General features: G+C 37.9%; 2 protein-coding genes across 2 annotated transcripts; one reads left to right on the forward strand and one right to left on the reverse strand.

Annotated features, from left to right (window-relative positions):
* Positions 1–1,632: 1,632 nt before the first annotated feature.
* On the reverse strand, positions 1,633–8,027 carry mrpl46 (mitochondrial ribosomal protein L46). The gene is made up of 4 exons (XM_056749436.1): positions 7,774–8,027; positions 3,566–3,767; positions 3,292–3,459; positions 1,633–2,351 (listed from the first exon to the last, which is right to left on the reverse strand). Exons 1-4 carry the CDS (start codon positions 8,014–8,016, stop codon positions 2,104–2,106), a joined length of 861 nt encoding a protein of 286 aa, XP_056605414.1. The 5' UTR covers positions 8,017–8,027; the 3' UTR covers positions 1,633–2,103.
* A 242-nt stretch (positions 8,028–8,269) lies between these two features.
* Positions 8,270–14,525, forward strand: mrps11 (mitochondrial ribosomal protein S11). The gene is made up of 6 exons (XM_056749426.1): positions 8,270–8,443; positions 9,064–9,174; positions 9,752–9,850; positions 10,050–10,179; positions 11,726–11,791; positions 14,213–14,525. Exons 1-6 carry the CDS (start codon positions 8,364–8,366, stop codon positions 14,318–14,320), a joined length of 594 nt encoding a protein of 197 aa, XP_056605404.1. The 5' UTR covers positions 8,270–8,363; the 3' UTR covers positions 14,321–14,525.
* Positions 14,526–17,683: the final 3,158 nt, after the last annotated feature.

Consider the following 17,683-nt stretch of genomic DNA (forward strand, 5'->3'; position numbering starts at 1 on the left):
ATAATATTCACTATAACGATTAGAGTAAATGATGAATTAAGTAAATATTATTATTTATTTTTCTTTGTAAATAAACCTCGTCACTTGAGTTGCAAAGGTTACTCTCAGCTGTCTCATACGACACCATCTCTGTCCTGTGTCCGTAGCTTCAGTCTGTTGTTCGCCTGTGAGAGGTAGATTGCAATTATCAACACCACCGATAATGGCCGCTATCATTTACGGAACCCTTTTGTCCTGTGACGGCAACCGTAGCTTCTCTAATTGGAGGGAGATGGGGGTAGTGGAGTACTAGGTCGCAATTTCCTACATCGCCAATAGTGGCCTCTGCAATGTACACACAGAACCTTTAACTAAACCTTATTTTGTAGATTTAAAAAGAAAGCTAGTAAAACAATAGTGTAAGGTTAACTGAAGTTGAATATTTAGCATTTTGAATTCCGCGTTTTAGCCAGTGGATTGATTCTGGGCTTTGTTTTTGAGGGGCGGTTGCTCATTTGTTTAAAACGTAATTTTGTATGGGACGTTTGGGTCTGTCTGTCGACAAGAAAGTGCTTCCAGAAGATCGGTGGAAATGTCAATGGTAATATTGTCAGCGCCTGTGTAATCCTCTTAGACATGACAAAGCACCATGAAGAAGGTCTGAAAGGAAAGAAGATGCTGATCAGCTAATTGTGCTTCATCCTTTCAATAACCTCACCTGTTCTTAAACCGCTGAGCTCAGCGCTTGTGCTCTTTAAAGGGAGGGAAGGTTCATATTTACAAACCCATTTATTGCTTTCCGGTCTCCATTTGATTGGCTCTTAAGACCTCTGAGCGCCCGTTTTAACCCCCAATTATCAATTAAGTTGTTGAGGTATAGCGTGTTTATGAGCTAAATGTGGACAATTTAATTTGAAATGGGATTTGGGTCGAAACGTCTCTGCCACAAACATGCGTAATGTTCTTTTTAGTGATGTTATTATGCTTACGTTTACAGTGTGTATACGTGGAACAAATTAAAATAGAACATATATCCTTCTTTCTGAAAAATATCTATCTGTTTTAACATTATGATTTTGATGGATAAGTACAATTAATAAATCAACAAATTGCCCTTAAATAAGATTAATTTTAATTGTCTAAAAAAAGTATATTTATTGTACATAGGCTAAATGATTGGAAAAACTGACACATTTAGGCTTATACGTACTTGAAATAAGTCACCCATCGTATAATTGTATTTATGAATCACAAAGTAATTTCTCCAAATCTCCAAAATACTGACAAAAGTGACTCTGACTGCAGTCAATTTTACAGGCCTACATAATAAAGGTGCCTAAATAATTCATAGTTTTACTAATCCCCATATCCACTTACACAGCACAAAAGTCAATGACTGTTTGACAGCGGAGCAAGAGAGGGAGAAATAAGTACACAAGAGAAACCCAATTACAAGGCATTTACATTAGACAACACTGAAATATTCAGTCCAATTATTTAAAATGTTCTTAAAGAGCTGGTCTTATGTGCTAAACGGTCTACTTTATTCTTTGTCCAACCACCGCCCTCAAGTGGCAATGTTCTGAAATTACACTTCTCTTTTTTATTGTTAGGACAGTGGAGATTATTTGCTGTAATATTTTGAAGCAGCCATAGCCTTTCATCATCATTTATTCACACTTGGGTAATTTCAAATATGTTAGACTTTCATCATTCTGCAAAACACAAAATAAGATACTTTAAAGAATGTAGGTGACCAAATGACATTGGACCCAAATGACTTCCACTGTATTGAGACAATTTGGAGAAAACGGAGACAATTCTCAAAATTATTTTAACCTTTGTGTTCCACAGAAGAAACGTTATAAACAGGTTTTTAATGAAAGGAGGGTAAACATATGAAGTAATATTAATTTTGTGGAAAAATAAGAACATTTATATAAAATCACACTTCACATTCAAGTGAAAAAACTGGCACTTTTAATTTGTAATTTGTTTTCATTTATAATATCAAGATTAATGAAGAGTAATGTTACTCATAACATACCATGTGTTCTATGATGGAACCCGTGGTCCAAAAGACATTTTTATTTTATTCAAGACAATTTTTTACATATTCTTATATTACAGACTCATAATAAAGCGATAAACTTGTTTCAGGTACTCTGGTGTCAGAAAGTCCTTAAGTTCATCCTTTTTAACCCAGGCAAATGAATTCTTCTTCAGGGGTAAGTGGTTGGGGCTGAACATCACAGCTTTGAAGAAAAACACTTTGGCTCCAACGCTGCCTTCTTTCTGAATGTCTTTTGGGTATTTGTATTTGTAAAATCCACAAGGTGCATTGCCAAGGAAAGTAGCCTTCAGATCTGCACCTACACAGCACAAAGAACAACTGCTAACCAAAAATGCAATAAAGGCACAATATATCACCACCATATCGCTGGATATAAATATGAATTCTAGATCATTCATTAAATTGTTAATATTAGAGCCATCCCTTGAGTTATAGTATCTTTTAAACCAGGTGAAAGTTGGCCATTGGAGTATAATCATGGTTTGTGATTTCCAGTGTTTTCTGCAATCAATGTTTTAAAGGTACTATTGTTTGTTTTTTACTTATCAGCCTATATATCAGTAATTGGCATACAATTGTAAGGATTATTGATTATCACTAATTTTGCATATAGTAGCAAAAAGTAGGGATGCCGAATATTAGACCACCGAATATGTGAAATGATCGACGACATCATACAGTGGTCGCATGCACACGGTTCCCTGTACTAAACAACTTCTAAAAAAGTAAAGCGCACCTAAAACAACAGTCAGCTTTTGTGGGCGGAGTTTGGAGGAGAGACATGAACTGATATGGTTGTCAGTCAGCATCAGTCAGAATTGCATGCATTGGATGTTTTTTTTCTTAAAATCATTTTGCAATGTAGCCTATAATAATCCAACAGTTTTCGTTTATAGTCCTAATGACACTTTTTATGAACTGTTTTGTTGTAGGGGTACAGAGTAACTTACATTACATTCAATTAGCAGACAGTTATAGGCCTAATTAATATAGGCTATTTTTTTTTTGCTCAATTTTATATTAAGTTGTATTGTATTTTATTGAAAAGCAAGACAAATTGTAAAATGCAAATTTGGACTATTCAGTTTGTACAATAGTGAAAATAATGGCTAAATAAATAGAAGAAATGCAAAAAAACATGTTCCGTGTTCGGTATTATTCGGCCAAGTGTTTAAAATCATGTTCGGCTTCGGCCAAGAATTTTCGTTTGGGTGCATTCCTAGCAAAAAGAGTTTCACCTGGTAGATTAGTGAGGGCCCGTTCGGCTGTCTGTCGAAGTGTTTCCCCAGCCGTCCATTGTATCTGAGGCAGGAGCCATACCTTTTGACTTCCAACATCTTGTTTGATCAGTAAGACCAGACTGTCTGCTAAACAACGCTCTGATGAACTCACGTCCAGCTTGTCCCCTGTGCACAGATTTGTGGAATTCAGATGATGTCTGACAATCTACTATTCAAAATGTCACTGCACAATTGACCATATTCAATCATAGCAATTTTATTGACATCTCACCATTAGACCTCTGAGCAGGATGAAACTGTTTGAGTTTCTGTTCCCATGCATCCTCCAGATCTTGTGCTGTAACAATTTCTTTGTCTCCATAATCCTCCTCTTCATCTGAATCATAGTCTTCCTCCTGTTTCCGACTCATACGTGCAGCGTCCTCCAGGAGCCTTAACTCATGGTCTGACAGCAGACTTCTCTCTAACTCCATCTGAAATAACAAAGATGAGACAACCGCTTAAGTTGACAGGTGTCCCATGACTGCATATGTGTGAGCAGGACTAAGGCTCTGTTTCACAGACAAGGCTTAGCATAAGCCAGGACTTCGCCTTAGTCAAATTAGTAAATTTGCATCGCTTTTAATAAAATACCTTAAATAAAAACATCACTGCTGTTCATCTTTACACAAAACAATGGCATATTTAAAGATGTCAGGGCATTTTTTTAAAGTTAAGACAGCTCAAAGTAAAATTTTTGTCTGGGACTAGCATCAAGCCTTATCTGTGAAACCGGGCACATCTCTATTTAACTGGTTCCCTTTCGAGAGAGGTCTCTCTACATTGCAAAACGCATTTGGGGGACTCCCCCTTCTCTAAACCCTACTGAAACCTTATTGAATAACGCCAGTAGAAATGAAAATGTAACTGGCCAATGTGGTCCAAGATGGCACTTAGGGGCGTGGTCACCACCCCTATACATTACACCGTCTGGAACACATTACCTCAGAATCTTTCTCCTTTACTTACCTTGGCATGCTGTTGAGGATACACCCAGGAAATGAGGAAGAACAAGGATCCTAGGATCCTTGTGTGCCCCTCGTCGTAGGGGTTTTCTGCTATGGCTGAGAGCCGCTGGCTTACCATGCTTCAACCGTTTCCCACATACGAGCTTACCGCTTGTATAAGGTGTCTGCCTTATACAAGCGGTCGCGTTGTGTTAATACCGCTTGTGGATAGTTGTCTCCGTCTTCTTTGTGTTCTCGGTTTACTGTTTACTCAGTTATCATGTGCACCATTATAGCACTGGTCGAGCACCATTCGCTTGATTTTGGGTTCTTTGTACTATCGATTGGCCCATTAGTGTAATGTGCCGAACAGCCCCAAGAGCAGCGTCTTGCTGTGGGGAGCCTGAAGCGTGTTTGATCACAAGGGGGTAAACATATGATCACGCTCTCCAGACCCGGTCTCGGTTCGAGCTCATCTGTGAAGGTTCACGAGGGATACTGAGGTCTGCTCGCGACGGAGGAAATAGCGCACTGCGTTTATTTTTCACTGTCACAAGGCTACTTGTAGGGGATGTGCTAATAGGACTCCAGCCTTGTGCCAGCTTGCTGTTTCTGTTTATACAAAATGGTTCCCACTATCTGATAAAGTTCACTGCTTCTCTTATCCGTTCCTATGAACACCCCAACTTCGAGTTGTACACTGACATGCGTGGGACGAGGACTGGTCCCATTGTCGCAGCACGTGTTGTATTCACGATGGAGCGTTAGCCCCTCTCTTTTTGGACGTTAGCCCCAATGACTGTGGTGGCGAGAGTGATACAGCATACCGATCCTAATTTGGATGTTGTTGCGGGAATCGCTGCGTTTTATGCATGAGTGTCAATGCTTGATCTGCATTCAGATCTGTTAGGGTAACAGAACGGCGGAGACCCTTCGTCCTCTGTCCTCTTATCTGGCCTAAGATTTTGCTTTGAGTACTGGGTCTCCCTCTGGTCGATCCGATGCATGCGATCTATTGAAGAGGATTCCGTGTTAATACACCGCAATGGTATTTTACAACACTCTCCGTTCAGGAGGTTGAATGTGATAATATGTCACACACAGACCGCATGACTACGTGCCCACCACTCTAAATGCCATTTCGTGGGCAAATTGTATTGTAACGAGGAAGGTGGGACGAGTGCCGTTAGGCGAGGCAGGAGGCGTGAGTGATAGTGAGAATCAACTGTGTGACACCGGTCCCGCATATCTCATGGAGGAGATCGGGAGCATAAGAGGACGAGCGGTAGGACTACGGACAAGAGAGAGGAACAGGCCTGGACATGTATTTATGTTCTTGGGGCTTTTACTTCCGTGTTATTGTTTGTTTATTTTGATCAAAGTTTGTTTGAATGTTCGCCGGTTTCCCGCCTCCTTCCTTCCCTACTTTAAACTTGCTAAATTGGTGCCGAAACCCGGGAGGAAGGAGGGACATGCTGTCGAAGAGCCCTCGCCGCCGAGTGGCATCACGGTTCTGAGCACTCGTTCCTGTGTTATTCTATATTGCTGGCTGCATGTCATCACTTAATATACAAGGTTTTATTTCTACCTTGGCCCTGGCACTTACCGTTTTTATACTTGTTATTCTTCTATGTGTATTGCTACCCTGCTCAGTGTAGTGGGATAGCATTCCTGGATAAGATGGTGGTATGGTATCCCCTGTGGGTGTTCTGAGTGTTCTGATTAGTAAACTGCCGTGTTCGCGTGCTCAGTATGCCTGAAGCTTTTCGTCGACGTCATATTTTTGCGTCGACGCCTCGCAGCAGCTCGCCACAAACACATGGAAGACCAAAACATGGGTATGGGAATACTTCAAAATTAATCCCAAACGTAAAGGTGTCGTTATTTGCGCTCTTTGCCAAATGGTGTTGGAATACCACGCCAGCACAACAGCAATGTTGGAGCATCTGAAACGGAAGCATCCCATTGTCACTCGTGAAGGAGACAATGACAAGTAAGTACTAACGTTAGCTAAATTAATTACATGTTTGTGTAGCGTAGCTTGAGCTCTGCACACTTCGGTGGTGCCAGCTAACTATATTAGCTCTCCGTGTAGTTTTTTCATCCTAGGTAGTTACTTGCGCCTAGACCACTGTGTTTAGCTAATGTTAGTTATCATCTAATGTTGGCTTGAATGGAAGCTAGCTTACGGTTGCAGAACACCGCTATCTATAGCAGCTGACGTTAGCTAACGTGAACGTTAGCTACTAATCCAGCACGAACAAACTGCACAGAGAGCTTAGATACATTGGTTAATTGGTTAGCCTAGCACCACCAAATTGCACAGCTGCTAGATAGCCACGTTGGCATTCAAATAAACTAATCATAGCATAGCACTACGATGAGGTTAAGAGTAGATTCAAAATACCCCACAGTCATAGCTTTTGTTCTAATATGCATTGCTTTCGTGTTTTCTAGGACAAAGCAAAGAACCTTGGCGTCCTGTCTTGGGAAAGAGATGCAATGCACGCAAAATATACGCAAAAACAGGAATTTTATATTGTGTTAAACAATGCACAGTGGGTTTTTTTGCATCACAACTTTAGAATTTTTTGAACAAGAGAGTTATGCATGTAATGTAAAGAGTAAACAGGCTGGTCTTTCATTTTGTATAACAGTAAAATAAATGTATTTATTTTATTTTGTGTAAAGCATAATATTTTTTGCTGTGCATAACTGTTGTTTAATAAAGTATATTATTAAGACTTTTTTGGTATTTATTTGAGATACATTATGGTTTTTACTAATCGAGCAACAGAAAAATAAGCGGTACATTGCTTGTCCAATTAGTCGTTAGATTAGTCGACTAATCGAAAAAATAATCGTTAGATTAATCGTTTCATAAATAATTCTTTACCCCAGCCCTAGTGCTCAGATCGTCGCGCTGTAACCGTCAGTTGTAAGATTCTGAAGTAATGTGGTCCAGACGGTGTAATATATAGGGGTGGTGACCATGCTCCTAAGCGCCGTCTTGGACCACATTGGCCAGTTACATTCTCATTTCCACTGGCGTTATTCAATCCAGTTTCAGAAAGGTTAGAGGTACGTTTTGCAATTTTTTTCTCTGGTGGTTTTGCCTGTTTACTTAAATTGTTTATGAATTCTGTCCTTCCGAATAAAATCCTCTCAAATAAAGGTGTATTATTATTAAATACTACAGAAATAAATATTTATATTTCTTACTTTTATTTATCGCTGTTTTGTCGTTTGCTTTCCCTCAGAACCTACACTCTACTCAATGACAGGCTCCATTCTGACAACCTAAACTGCTATTGGGGCATGTTGTCATAAAAGGTCATTATGTTGAATGAGCTGCATTACGTTATTATGAGTAATAACTGTTAAGACAAAACCGTCAAGAGCCTACAAAGAAACTTCTTCTCGGAGAAATCGTTCATATTAATGTTCACTAAAACAAAATAAAACAGTCAGGCTGTAACGTTAGTATATTTACCTGCTGCATCAGCCCACTGAACTCCTCTTCTATGGGGTTTCTGTCCTGAGAGATCACCGGCAGCCTCTGTAGGCAAACTGCACCATGTAGCGTCCACGGAGAGACTACACTCGCAGTTTTGTGATTTGTCGCGCTAAAGTGATTCGCCGTAAAAGAAATATTTCTCATTCCTACAGTTAACCTTCGTGATACTGTTATTATTCTCCATAGTGGCCGATAAATGCACCTGAAGGGCGCCGCCATGTTGACCCCACGTGCGCTCCCACAATGCTTTGCTGGTTTGACGAAATGGACGCTACCATTTGGATGTAGGAATTGTAGGATATTGTTTTCACTATGTTAACGGACGTAATAAATTAATACTATACACAATAGTATCAAATTAAACTACAAACATATGACTAGACATTGCTACATCATGTTTTCTGTCAGAGTTTCTGCGTTGACGAAATGTGACTTGAGCGAAACTCCCCTCTGAAAAAGAGACATGTAATGTTCCGTTTACACATGACCCTCAATGACCGCAGAGCAACGTGAAGTCATGCTAGTGTGTATATTTTGATAAAGTGCGTGAAATAAACACACACACAATGTATCGTGGGTTATACAGTCTCTTAAAAGGGTCGTGTCAGACGCTTGTTGAGCCCCTGAATTCAAAGGGAGGACTGATGTAAGTAGTTTATGTTGTTGAAATAGCAGCTCTAGTAAACTTCACATTGTCATTTTTGCATTAAAGTGATATGAGTGCTGTTTTCAAGCTATTTTATCGTGGTTATTGTACTGAGTATCATGGTAAAACCACATTAGGGATCCATGAATGTGGACGTGTTTATCCGGTGGTACAAATGACAGTTTCACATGTACGTGAATTATTAAAACACATTTTCAATATCAAGCTGTGACATATTTCACTCTACTTATATTTGATATATATACATTTTCCACTTCTCATAATGGGGTTCAAATTCCAATGTATCACAACAAGGTATGTCATGTTGAAAGTAATTTTCTTAAATACCATTGTATTAATAACCATCTGCTTTCATAAATGTCCTTTGCATGATTTTATTTGGCTGTTAGATAGAATGCTCTGAAGTATTAAAGTGGAGCCAGCATTCAAATACATATAGTTTAATGATATTTTTATGTTCTAAAAATATAACTGTAAGTTTAAGTCTATAATATTGTGTCTTGGAGGTTTAATTCTTCACCAAACCGATGACACCATAAGATCACCTGGTGTTTTTGTATAGCGGGGTTTCACTCTCTTGTTCTTCTTGTTTTTTGCAGTGGAGGAAATGTAGTCCGTATGCTGTCATGCAGTGCCGTCCGATTACAAGAATCTGATGTCGAACCTGTGGAAACCAAGAACCCGTCAGCACCCGTCAAAAGATTAAAGGAGTATGTCTTGTATACAAACACAGACAGTCATCTGTGCACATGCACATTTGCTTACAGACACTTTTTAACACACTGGTTTCCAAACTTTCTCCAGCTTAACCACAAAATAATTTACTGTGAAAATTTGAATAGTTTTTGATGTAGGGGTAGATACTTATATTGTGACGCAAACAAATACGATATGTATTGTAGATCTATGGCGATATTTTTATGATGTGATGTCTGTTTAGTGCAATTGGTTAAGCTACCAACACGTGACCTAATTTTAATGTTGCATTTAAGTTGAGTTTTATTTTCAGCAATAGACCTTTTTAGTTTTTATAATGTACACATACAAAAAAGATCTATGAAACCTTGAACGTTGTTGATTCTTCAACAAGTTCTGTGCACAACATAAATGTTATTGAATTTGTTACTGGTATTTTAGTTTAGTTTTTATTTTAAAAATACGGTAATACTATCATATTTTGAATCTAAAATAGATGTGTGAGAACATCATTTTTGCAGTTTTATTATAGATATTATTTATGCTGTGTGTTTTATATTTATTTTGTCTATATTGTAATTTTTTGTTTAGTCTCTTTCCTCCATTGCCTGGTCAGGAGAGCTCGCTGACATGGGACAGCAAAAAATATGAAGGGTTACCGATCGCACACATAAAAGCTACGTACAACAAGTAAGTTGCCTGATGCAGTTGAAATTAAACAGACATCCAATTGTCACCTTTCCTTTTGGTCAGAGGCATGTTTTGGCCGGTTATAAAGACATAAGGGGAATCCAGAGAAATGAATAAAGATTCAAACCGAATGTGACCGTCCACTGGTGTGATTGTGTTTGCAAAAGCTCACTGTCTTTTGAATTTCATTTTACACCAGCACACACATTCAGGTGACAGACAGCGCAGGCCTGTACATGGTCCGAACCTCATGCGGCTCAGAAGGCTTCAAGAATGTGAAAAAATCCACCCCTGTTGCAGCACAGACTGCTGGGATTTCTGCTGCTGCGGTAAGATCCACAGAAATAAAGATTTATCATACAGCACTAATTGGAGTTAGTTTGTTGAGCTGAATGTGAAATTAAAGATTGAGAAAGATCTTATTTCTTATAAAAAAAGAAGAGTTTTTAAATATATGTGTATTAAAATAGATTGCAATACACTACACATTTGTTTCCGAGCAATTCATTCAATTCTGTGCTGTCATGTATTCATCTCGTTGTCACAAGATCAAATCTGTCATTTCAATGTCGTCCACTGGATGGCAGCGCATTTCTTTCTAGTAATTGATCAGATCCTGATGGATTGTGAAACATTTAACATTTAACATTTTAAGACATGATGCCAGTCCGAACAGATGCATTTTTAAAATAAGCAATATGGCCAGTCAAGAACATAATCGGAGCAAAGCGAGATGCGTTTTAAAAGGCGTCACATTTATGAATTTAACTGGTACACATACTGAAGTATCAAACCAAGTGGCATCAGTAAACAGATAATGTTAGGCATCCTCCGAGCTAAATGCCATTTTTATTGCCAATAGACGGTTTCAAAGCAACAAGTCCAAGCACATACTCGCCTTTGTAGACGGAACTTAACTTCTGGTACACATCGGCAAACAATAGAGTGACTGTGGGTTATTTCTGATAACAAGCAAAAGAAACTGAAATAACTGTTACCTGGCTAAACTTGCCTCTCAAATATTTTGAATACGATCCAAATCTCAACCATGTCAATGTTCCATACGGTTTCTTTAAATTCGACCAAACTAAAGGAACCATTCAACAATTCAATTGTTTATTTCGCAAAATGAGACATACAAGACAATTCATCAAATCGTTTATTGAATACAATTATAATACAATAAAATAATTATATGTTATTATTATAAGTTAAATTAATTAGTATTAGACTCTAGCCAGGCTGATAAACAAACGCAGTCCGGGTGTTATCTTCTGTCAATCTAAGCTTAATGTCCACTGGTGTCTTTCAACAAATTAACTATAGAAATGTTTCATTTAACAGACAGAAAGTATCAAAATACTTTTCATCTTCATTTTAAATTATTTATATTTAATCACAAATAAAGTTAGCAAATACATATATTAATGGACACACCCTTTTTAGTGCTAGTATTGTGTATGAGATTTCTTTCCTTCTGTGTTGAAGATGATCTGGTACAGCAGTATGCGATCAACTTTTTCAATGATGCTTATACTGACAATTAGACCAGCCATGGATTGAAATAACATCCAGAACTTCCGTTTCATGTTTATACATCCTCCTTGGCTATTTTCATGCAGTTTTTTGTAATTTCATCAGTTTTCACCCTGAAGAATATAATGAGAAGTCTGACTCACAGCAGTCTGTATAATCAGTATATGACTTCTCGCTGATAACCATTCATTTGCTGTATGGACACAAGCGTTATGATATAAATGAGTGGTTTCAGACAGACCTCAGACTCGAAGCCCCGGCAATTTTGTTTTCCGCAGCGATTTATTAGTTTCTCATTATGCTCAATGTCCTGAATTTATGCGTGTTTGTCTTGAGCAGAAGGCAAAGGCGAAGGGGGTCACGTACGTTCGCGTGCTGGTGAAAGGACTCGGTCCAGGGCGCTTGGTGAGTAGCTTTTGGTCTCATCAACAGCTGAGTTATGTGAAAGAAGAGGGCAGTATCTCTTCTTTGTGAATAAAGGTGCAATTTATTTGTTGCCATTTTAGAGTTATTTTATTTGATTGTAATATGACTGTCATTCGTATGTGTTAGGAATGCAAATTGCTGGTCTTGAAATAGTGCAGTTATCACCATCATAATTTACTTTACAATATAACATGTAATGAATGAATATAAAATACTTACATTACGCTATTTCACAAACTCTAGCGGTAAACGTGGATAGAAGAAAGAGAAAGGAAGTCATAAAATTAATGTGGAACATTCAAGATTTTATTTGTCACATACACATATGGTTGCCAGGGCTAGCTATCCAATCGCTAAATTGTAACTAAGTGGATTCTAGTTTATTGTTATGAAGTTGCTAGGGTATTGTGGGTTGTTACTAGGTGATTGATTATTATCTCAAAAGACCCATTGTTGAAATTATGTACTGTTTTTGTCATGGAAAAGTACAGTATATACATTTTAGGGCGTATCAAAACTGTATGCACGCACTGGGACATACTAATACGAAACGGAAGTGGCCATTATTGCCTAGACCATACTGTGATCCTTAACCATCACGAACACCAAAATACAGCTCTCCCTTTCATTAAAGTATTTTTTCATGTATTAATTCGTATGAAATGTTTACTGTGCAAAGCATCTATTATTTAATTAAATGCAGTGCAGCGTCACTAAACTCCGCCCTCTCGCTTTGAGTTCTTGGTAATTGTCACTTGTTATGTGGCCATGGATTCACACCTCGAATTTTCCCCGGAAACAGTAGACCATCCGGGTATTTTGAGAATACTCATTTTAGCATACTGTGATTTGGGACAAACGTTGGACACAGCTCATATCTTATGATGTTAAAGGGATAATCCACAGCTAGCTGCGTGTTAGCTGTGGATTATCCCGCTTATACCATGGTCATTAGCCAAGTTAAAGCTTTTATTGATGTTTAGACTGTAAATTTAGATCAAACTTATTTTGTCAGTTAATTTCACATTTTATCAAACTGACTGGAGCTACCCTACCATTCCTTAAAGAGTTTTTATGCACACCTTCCAACCAATCAGAATCAAGTATTCAAACAGACCATGCACCATGGTATGAGGTGGTTATATCCCAGAGGTTGATTTTTGTTAAAACTAGCAGACGATTTTCAGTAACAAAGTTAAAAATTATGACTATGAAAACTATAAAAAAAGTATTATTTTCACACAACAAATATTGATACTTATATATATTTGTACACATTATAACTTGTCCTCAGTTGAGGAGAAATTTCCACGGACATAATGTACAGACAAAGTTTTATCAAACGTTACACCTCTGATGAAAGAATTATTGTTTATTTATTCATTTGTTTATTTTCTATTTTCTTGTCAGTAGCTTAACACAGTATTTATCAATCTGTCTTTATCACCCAAATGGGAAAGCACAGATTTGGGAGTGTTTATTCAATAATCAAAACTGACCGATGAGTTCTCTAAGCTCAGCTGTGGGCCACATGCTCTTACTCTAAACCACTGGAGGATATTAAGACTGGATGAGGGTGTAATGATCCCCTTCAGAGCTAAGGGCGCGGTGTGCTTTAAGATCTCAATAACTCCTTTTATCGAGTCACCTCATAAGCGTCTTCTAAACTAAAGATCCATTTAAGTGAGCAGTGGATGCCATTTATGTATCAATGCAAGCCCAACAACTATGGTGCCAACTGCTGTAAATGAGCATGTTTACCTGACTACTGCATGTATAACACTGTACAACACCCATAGAGGCCAACTATTCAACTGTTATTTTCCAGCCAGATATTAATTAGCATCCCTTGGCTTTTATAATGTCTGACTGATTTACGAGTAATAAGGCACCTGTTGCCAGGTTATATTGTAAATATGGGCATATCATTCGCTTATATTCGCAACATAGCGTTGCATCTGTTAACTTACTTGTTAAAAACATGTTCTCTGTTCTTTAAAAGTAAATTCTATAAAATTATCAAAAAGCCTTTTTGCAGTCATGTAACAAGAGTGATTTTTTTTTTGAGGGACCAAAGAGATAAACATTGCTAAACATTCTAAAATTTGTATAAAAACGTTTAAATATTATTTTATATTGTTAGTGAAAGATTTAAAAACATTTGAAAACTTTATTTCTTAATAGAAATGTTAGGAAACGTTCTTGGAACGTATTTTTGTTTGCAGGGTTGCCCAGTAAAGTCCTGGTTGATTTTATTTTTAAAAGAACAGCACATTTTTAAACTAATCCCTCATTCAAAAAAACTGTTTTACCAGTATGCTGATGTATATGCTCTTTTTGTCATCGGATTTATCTCGTTGCTGACTTGGCCTACATTGATTTTGCTCCCTCTGTGTATAGTCGGCCATTAAAGGGTTAACCATGGGAGGACTGGAGGTTGTATCCATCACCGACAACACCCCGGTCCCACACAATGGCTGTCGCCCTCGCAAAGCGAGAAGGATGTGAGGAGGAACAAACCCTGTGTACCCAGATGTTTTGTCGTTTTCTGCACATCTTCATCCCGGATCTAGTCTGAATAGAGAGACTGATTTATGCAGGTCATCCCTGTTCAGCTTTCAATGCTCTCTATTTTCTTTTTTTGCAATAACATCTTTAATGACATATGTGTTATTTACATTTTTCATAATTATTAAAGAGTATTGAAGACTCACCGTGTCTTGTTTGCTGACTTATTGAGCTTCATTTCGGCTCTGCGTGAATGCATACATTTTAAGTACTTTCTAATGAATCGAGTGTTGGGGGGGGGGATGTGACAAGCTGTGCTATGATTTCGGGAAATGGCAACAAAATTATTCCTCAACATGTGCTTTGAAAGGTATGTTATTTTATATACATGTACACAATTTTTTTAAATAAACATTATTGGTTTACGTACAAGCACTTAATCTGTGCTGAGTCCGTTTCCAGGGTGCAATAGCTCCCTATAAATAAATGGACCCTTGTAAGAATATTGCCCTTTCCTACCATTACGTCAGGTGCTTCGTTGCCATGACAACGGCAATTAGCAGGAACTCAGGCAGGCAGTTGAATATAAGTCTGTCCCTAGTACCCATAGCAACCAAGGTCAGGCCTGCAACACACATCTGCTTTCGTAGTAGCCCAGCTTTAGTGCACGCTCTTGCTTGAGGACTGGAAATGAAAAAACGTTATCTCAGAATTTGGTTGTATTTGAGTTTGCCGTGCAAAGGTTAAATAAATAAGCCTCCTGCACTATTGTATTTTATTCCTACAGTTGCAGTTTCATTACAATAAGCGTAGATTTCTCACTAAAACCCTTCACATATGATCCTTCACCATCAGTCCTTTCCTGCTCTCCTTTCACACCACAAAACAAATCTCATCAGTGGCAAAATGTGACTCCTACCAGCGTTTTAACCCAGATGGCCAAGCATTTCAGATAGCCTGTGTATGCGACAGAGGCTCTGACATGAAACCAGAGTTTCCCTGCTGGGCTTTTGTGGGAAGTGATTAGAAACTAGAGCCAACACGGTTGATTAAATGAAGAGTTAAAAGGTTTGCTCTCTATCTGCGTGTTTGCGAGTCGTGCATCAGAAAGTATTGCTGGCCTTGAAGAACACATGTGGTATTATACCCTTTTTCAGTTGAGCTGTCAATTGAAATCCTGTCTGTGTTTATTTGTTCCGTGACTTGTATGCAACTATGAGACCGCCAAGTTCCTATTCCTATTTTCTAGATATGACATTTTATAATATGCTTGGTGAAGATCGCAAGTTGTATTGCTTGGAAATCTTTACCGTTTTATTTAGTGTTCATGTCTGTGGCACAAATGTTGTGGGATGAGGACTTGCTGAAGTTGTTTGATAAATAAATATTGCATTTAGTTCTTTTAACCAAGGCTTGCATTTAAAATTCTTTTTTCCTCAAACCGACCTTTCAGATTCAACAGAGCAACAGATTGCTCTTGAAAACAGCATAGAGGTGAAAGTTCTTAATATGATACAATTTGCTCCAAATCGAAGTACAACGCAATGTTTTCCTGCATGTGACAAATAGTGGAAAGGATTCCAAGTAAAGCTTAAATTCACGTATGTTCTAATTTCTATACATTTAAATCTATGTAAAAACATTATATTCTAAGGTGGTATGTTGTTTATGTGCAATAAAACAGTTTGTTTCAATGTGACATTCACTTGAAACGTATCAATTATATTTTGCCTCCGTCTGAGGATTTCTTCAGAGCCGGGGGTTAAACCGGCTGTAAATATTAAAGATCCATTTGAAAGCTTGCATGACCTACACCCATGTAACCCTAGGAGCCATATAATGAGAGCTACTCAAGCATCCATTTGCACATATTAGTAACACACACTTTCCTAAACTGCTGGGAGAGACCCTGCATGATATCTGCATTGAATTTGCAATCATAATGTGCGATTTTCATTTAAGCGCACGTTTATTTAAATACGCTAATCATATGAGAGACACATAAATGTTTACCTGCCACGATTTGTTCAGATCCTCTGAGCTATGGACTACTTGCACAACTACTTCCGCTTTGTAATTATTGTGGCTTGTGCGTTTCCGGTAATGTTTAACACACCTACATGAAGATATGCATGAAAGGTAAAGTTCCCTTTAAAATCACCACCTATCATCATTTACTACCTGCTGTCAGTTTAAACCTGTGTTATTTTCTTTCTTCTGCAAAAAACAAAAGAAGATATTTTGAAAAATGTTGGTCACCGAAAACCGTTGGTCCGCTTTGACTTCTATTGTTAGGACACAAAACTTTTTGATTTTGTCAAAGATACTTCATACATGTTTGGGCTTCAATGACAATTAAATAAGACCATGCAATGATTGCAAATGCTTTTATTTTGTTAAATGTTCTATTTTTGACTTGATTTCAAATAAACTACTTGTTTTTTCATGCTGGCCGGTCTTTAAAAATTAAACAGAATATGCAGATTTAAAGACCAACTGAAGTGCAGCATTTAAATGCTTTGTTTGCAGCATTGAATGTATCTACTGAAACAGGAAGTTAGAGTGGGATTACATTGAGAAGCTCCTCCTCCTTTTAAAATACGCAGCTTTCAGCAACATTTTAAACACACACATCAAGAAATATAAGGAGACATACTATTATAAAACAGAAGTATGTCGGGAAATTCAGTACAAGTAGTCCATTACATCTTTTCAGCCTCATTTAATTGCCAGACTTCTCGCAAGCTGTCAGAGTGCTCAACAGCTCCGTGTGACAACCCAACTAACCTTTCAAGCAGACCTCCTCCTATGCACCCTACCCAAACCCCTAATTCTGTTCCTCAAATAGGCCTACCTTAGTACAATCTTTACTGCTATACAGTCCTTTTAAAAGCATGATGCACTTTACACACCACAATGGACCTACAGCCATTAAGTATTTGTCCCTATTATAAAATTTTATTCCGCACTGTAGCCTACTGTATGTTGTACATTTGCCTTTTTATTTTTTCTAGCAATTAGTCTCAGCGGCCCCTGCGACTATGCGTTTATAGAATGCGGTCAAACGTCCTGTATGCCAGATGGAAATTCTATTTTGATTACAGAATCAAGGCCGATAACATCGTTGGCATCGTTACATTATTTTCCCGACGTTAAACTGAACGGTAAGATGCATTACCGGAACGAGAGTCCGGGGGCTTTTTCAAGAAAGTGAAAATGGAGTAATATGCAATAAGTTCCACAGAAATCACTAAATGAAAAGGGTCAAATGATCCACGAACTCTCGCTGATGGAGACGTAATTGACATATTTTTCTTTCTTACAGCAGTCCTAATTCTTAAAGGCAAAAAATCAAGTAGGTAC

The sequence above is a fragment of the Triplophysa dalaica genome, chromosome 1 (assembly GCF_015846415.1).
Source record: "Triplophysa dalaica isolate WHDGS20190420 chromosome 1, ASM1584641v1, whole genome shotgun sequence".
NCBI classification, from domain to species: domain Eukaryota; kingdom Metazoa; phylum Chordata; class Actinopteri; order Cypriniformes; family Nemacheilidae; genus Triplophysa; species Triplophysa dalaica.

Coding starts and splice junctions, on each gene's coding strand:
- mrpl46 (XM_056749436.1), bottom strand. CDS start 8,016: ATGGCGGCGCCCTTCAGGTGCATTTATCGGCCACTATGGAGAATAATA. Junction 3,768..7,773: donor TCAGTGGGCTGATGCAGCAG/GTAAATATACTA, acceptor TTGTTATTTCAG/ATGGAGTTAGAGAGAAGTCT. Junction 3,460..3,565: donor TCCTGCTCAGAGGTCTAATG/GTGAGATGTCAA, acceptor ATCTGTGCACAG/GGGACAAGCTGGACGTGAGT.
- mrps11 (XM_056749426.1), top strand. CDS start 8,364: ATGTATCGTGGGTTATACAGTCTCTTAAAAGGGTCGTGTCAGACGCTT. Junction 9,175..9,751: donor CCCGTCAAAAGATTAAAGGA/GTATGTCTTGTA, acceptor TTTTTTGTTTAG/TCTCTTTCCTCCATTGCCTG. Junction 9,851..10,049: donor ATAAAAGCTACGTACAACAA/GTAAGTTGCCTG, acceptor ATTTTACACCAG/CACACACATTCAGGTGACAG.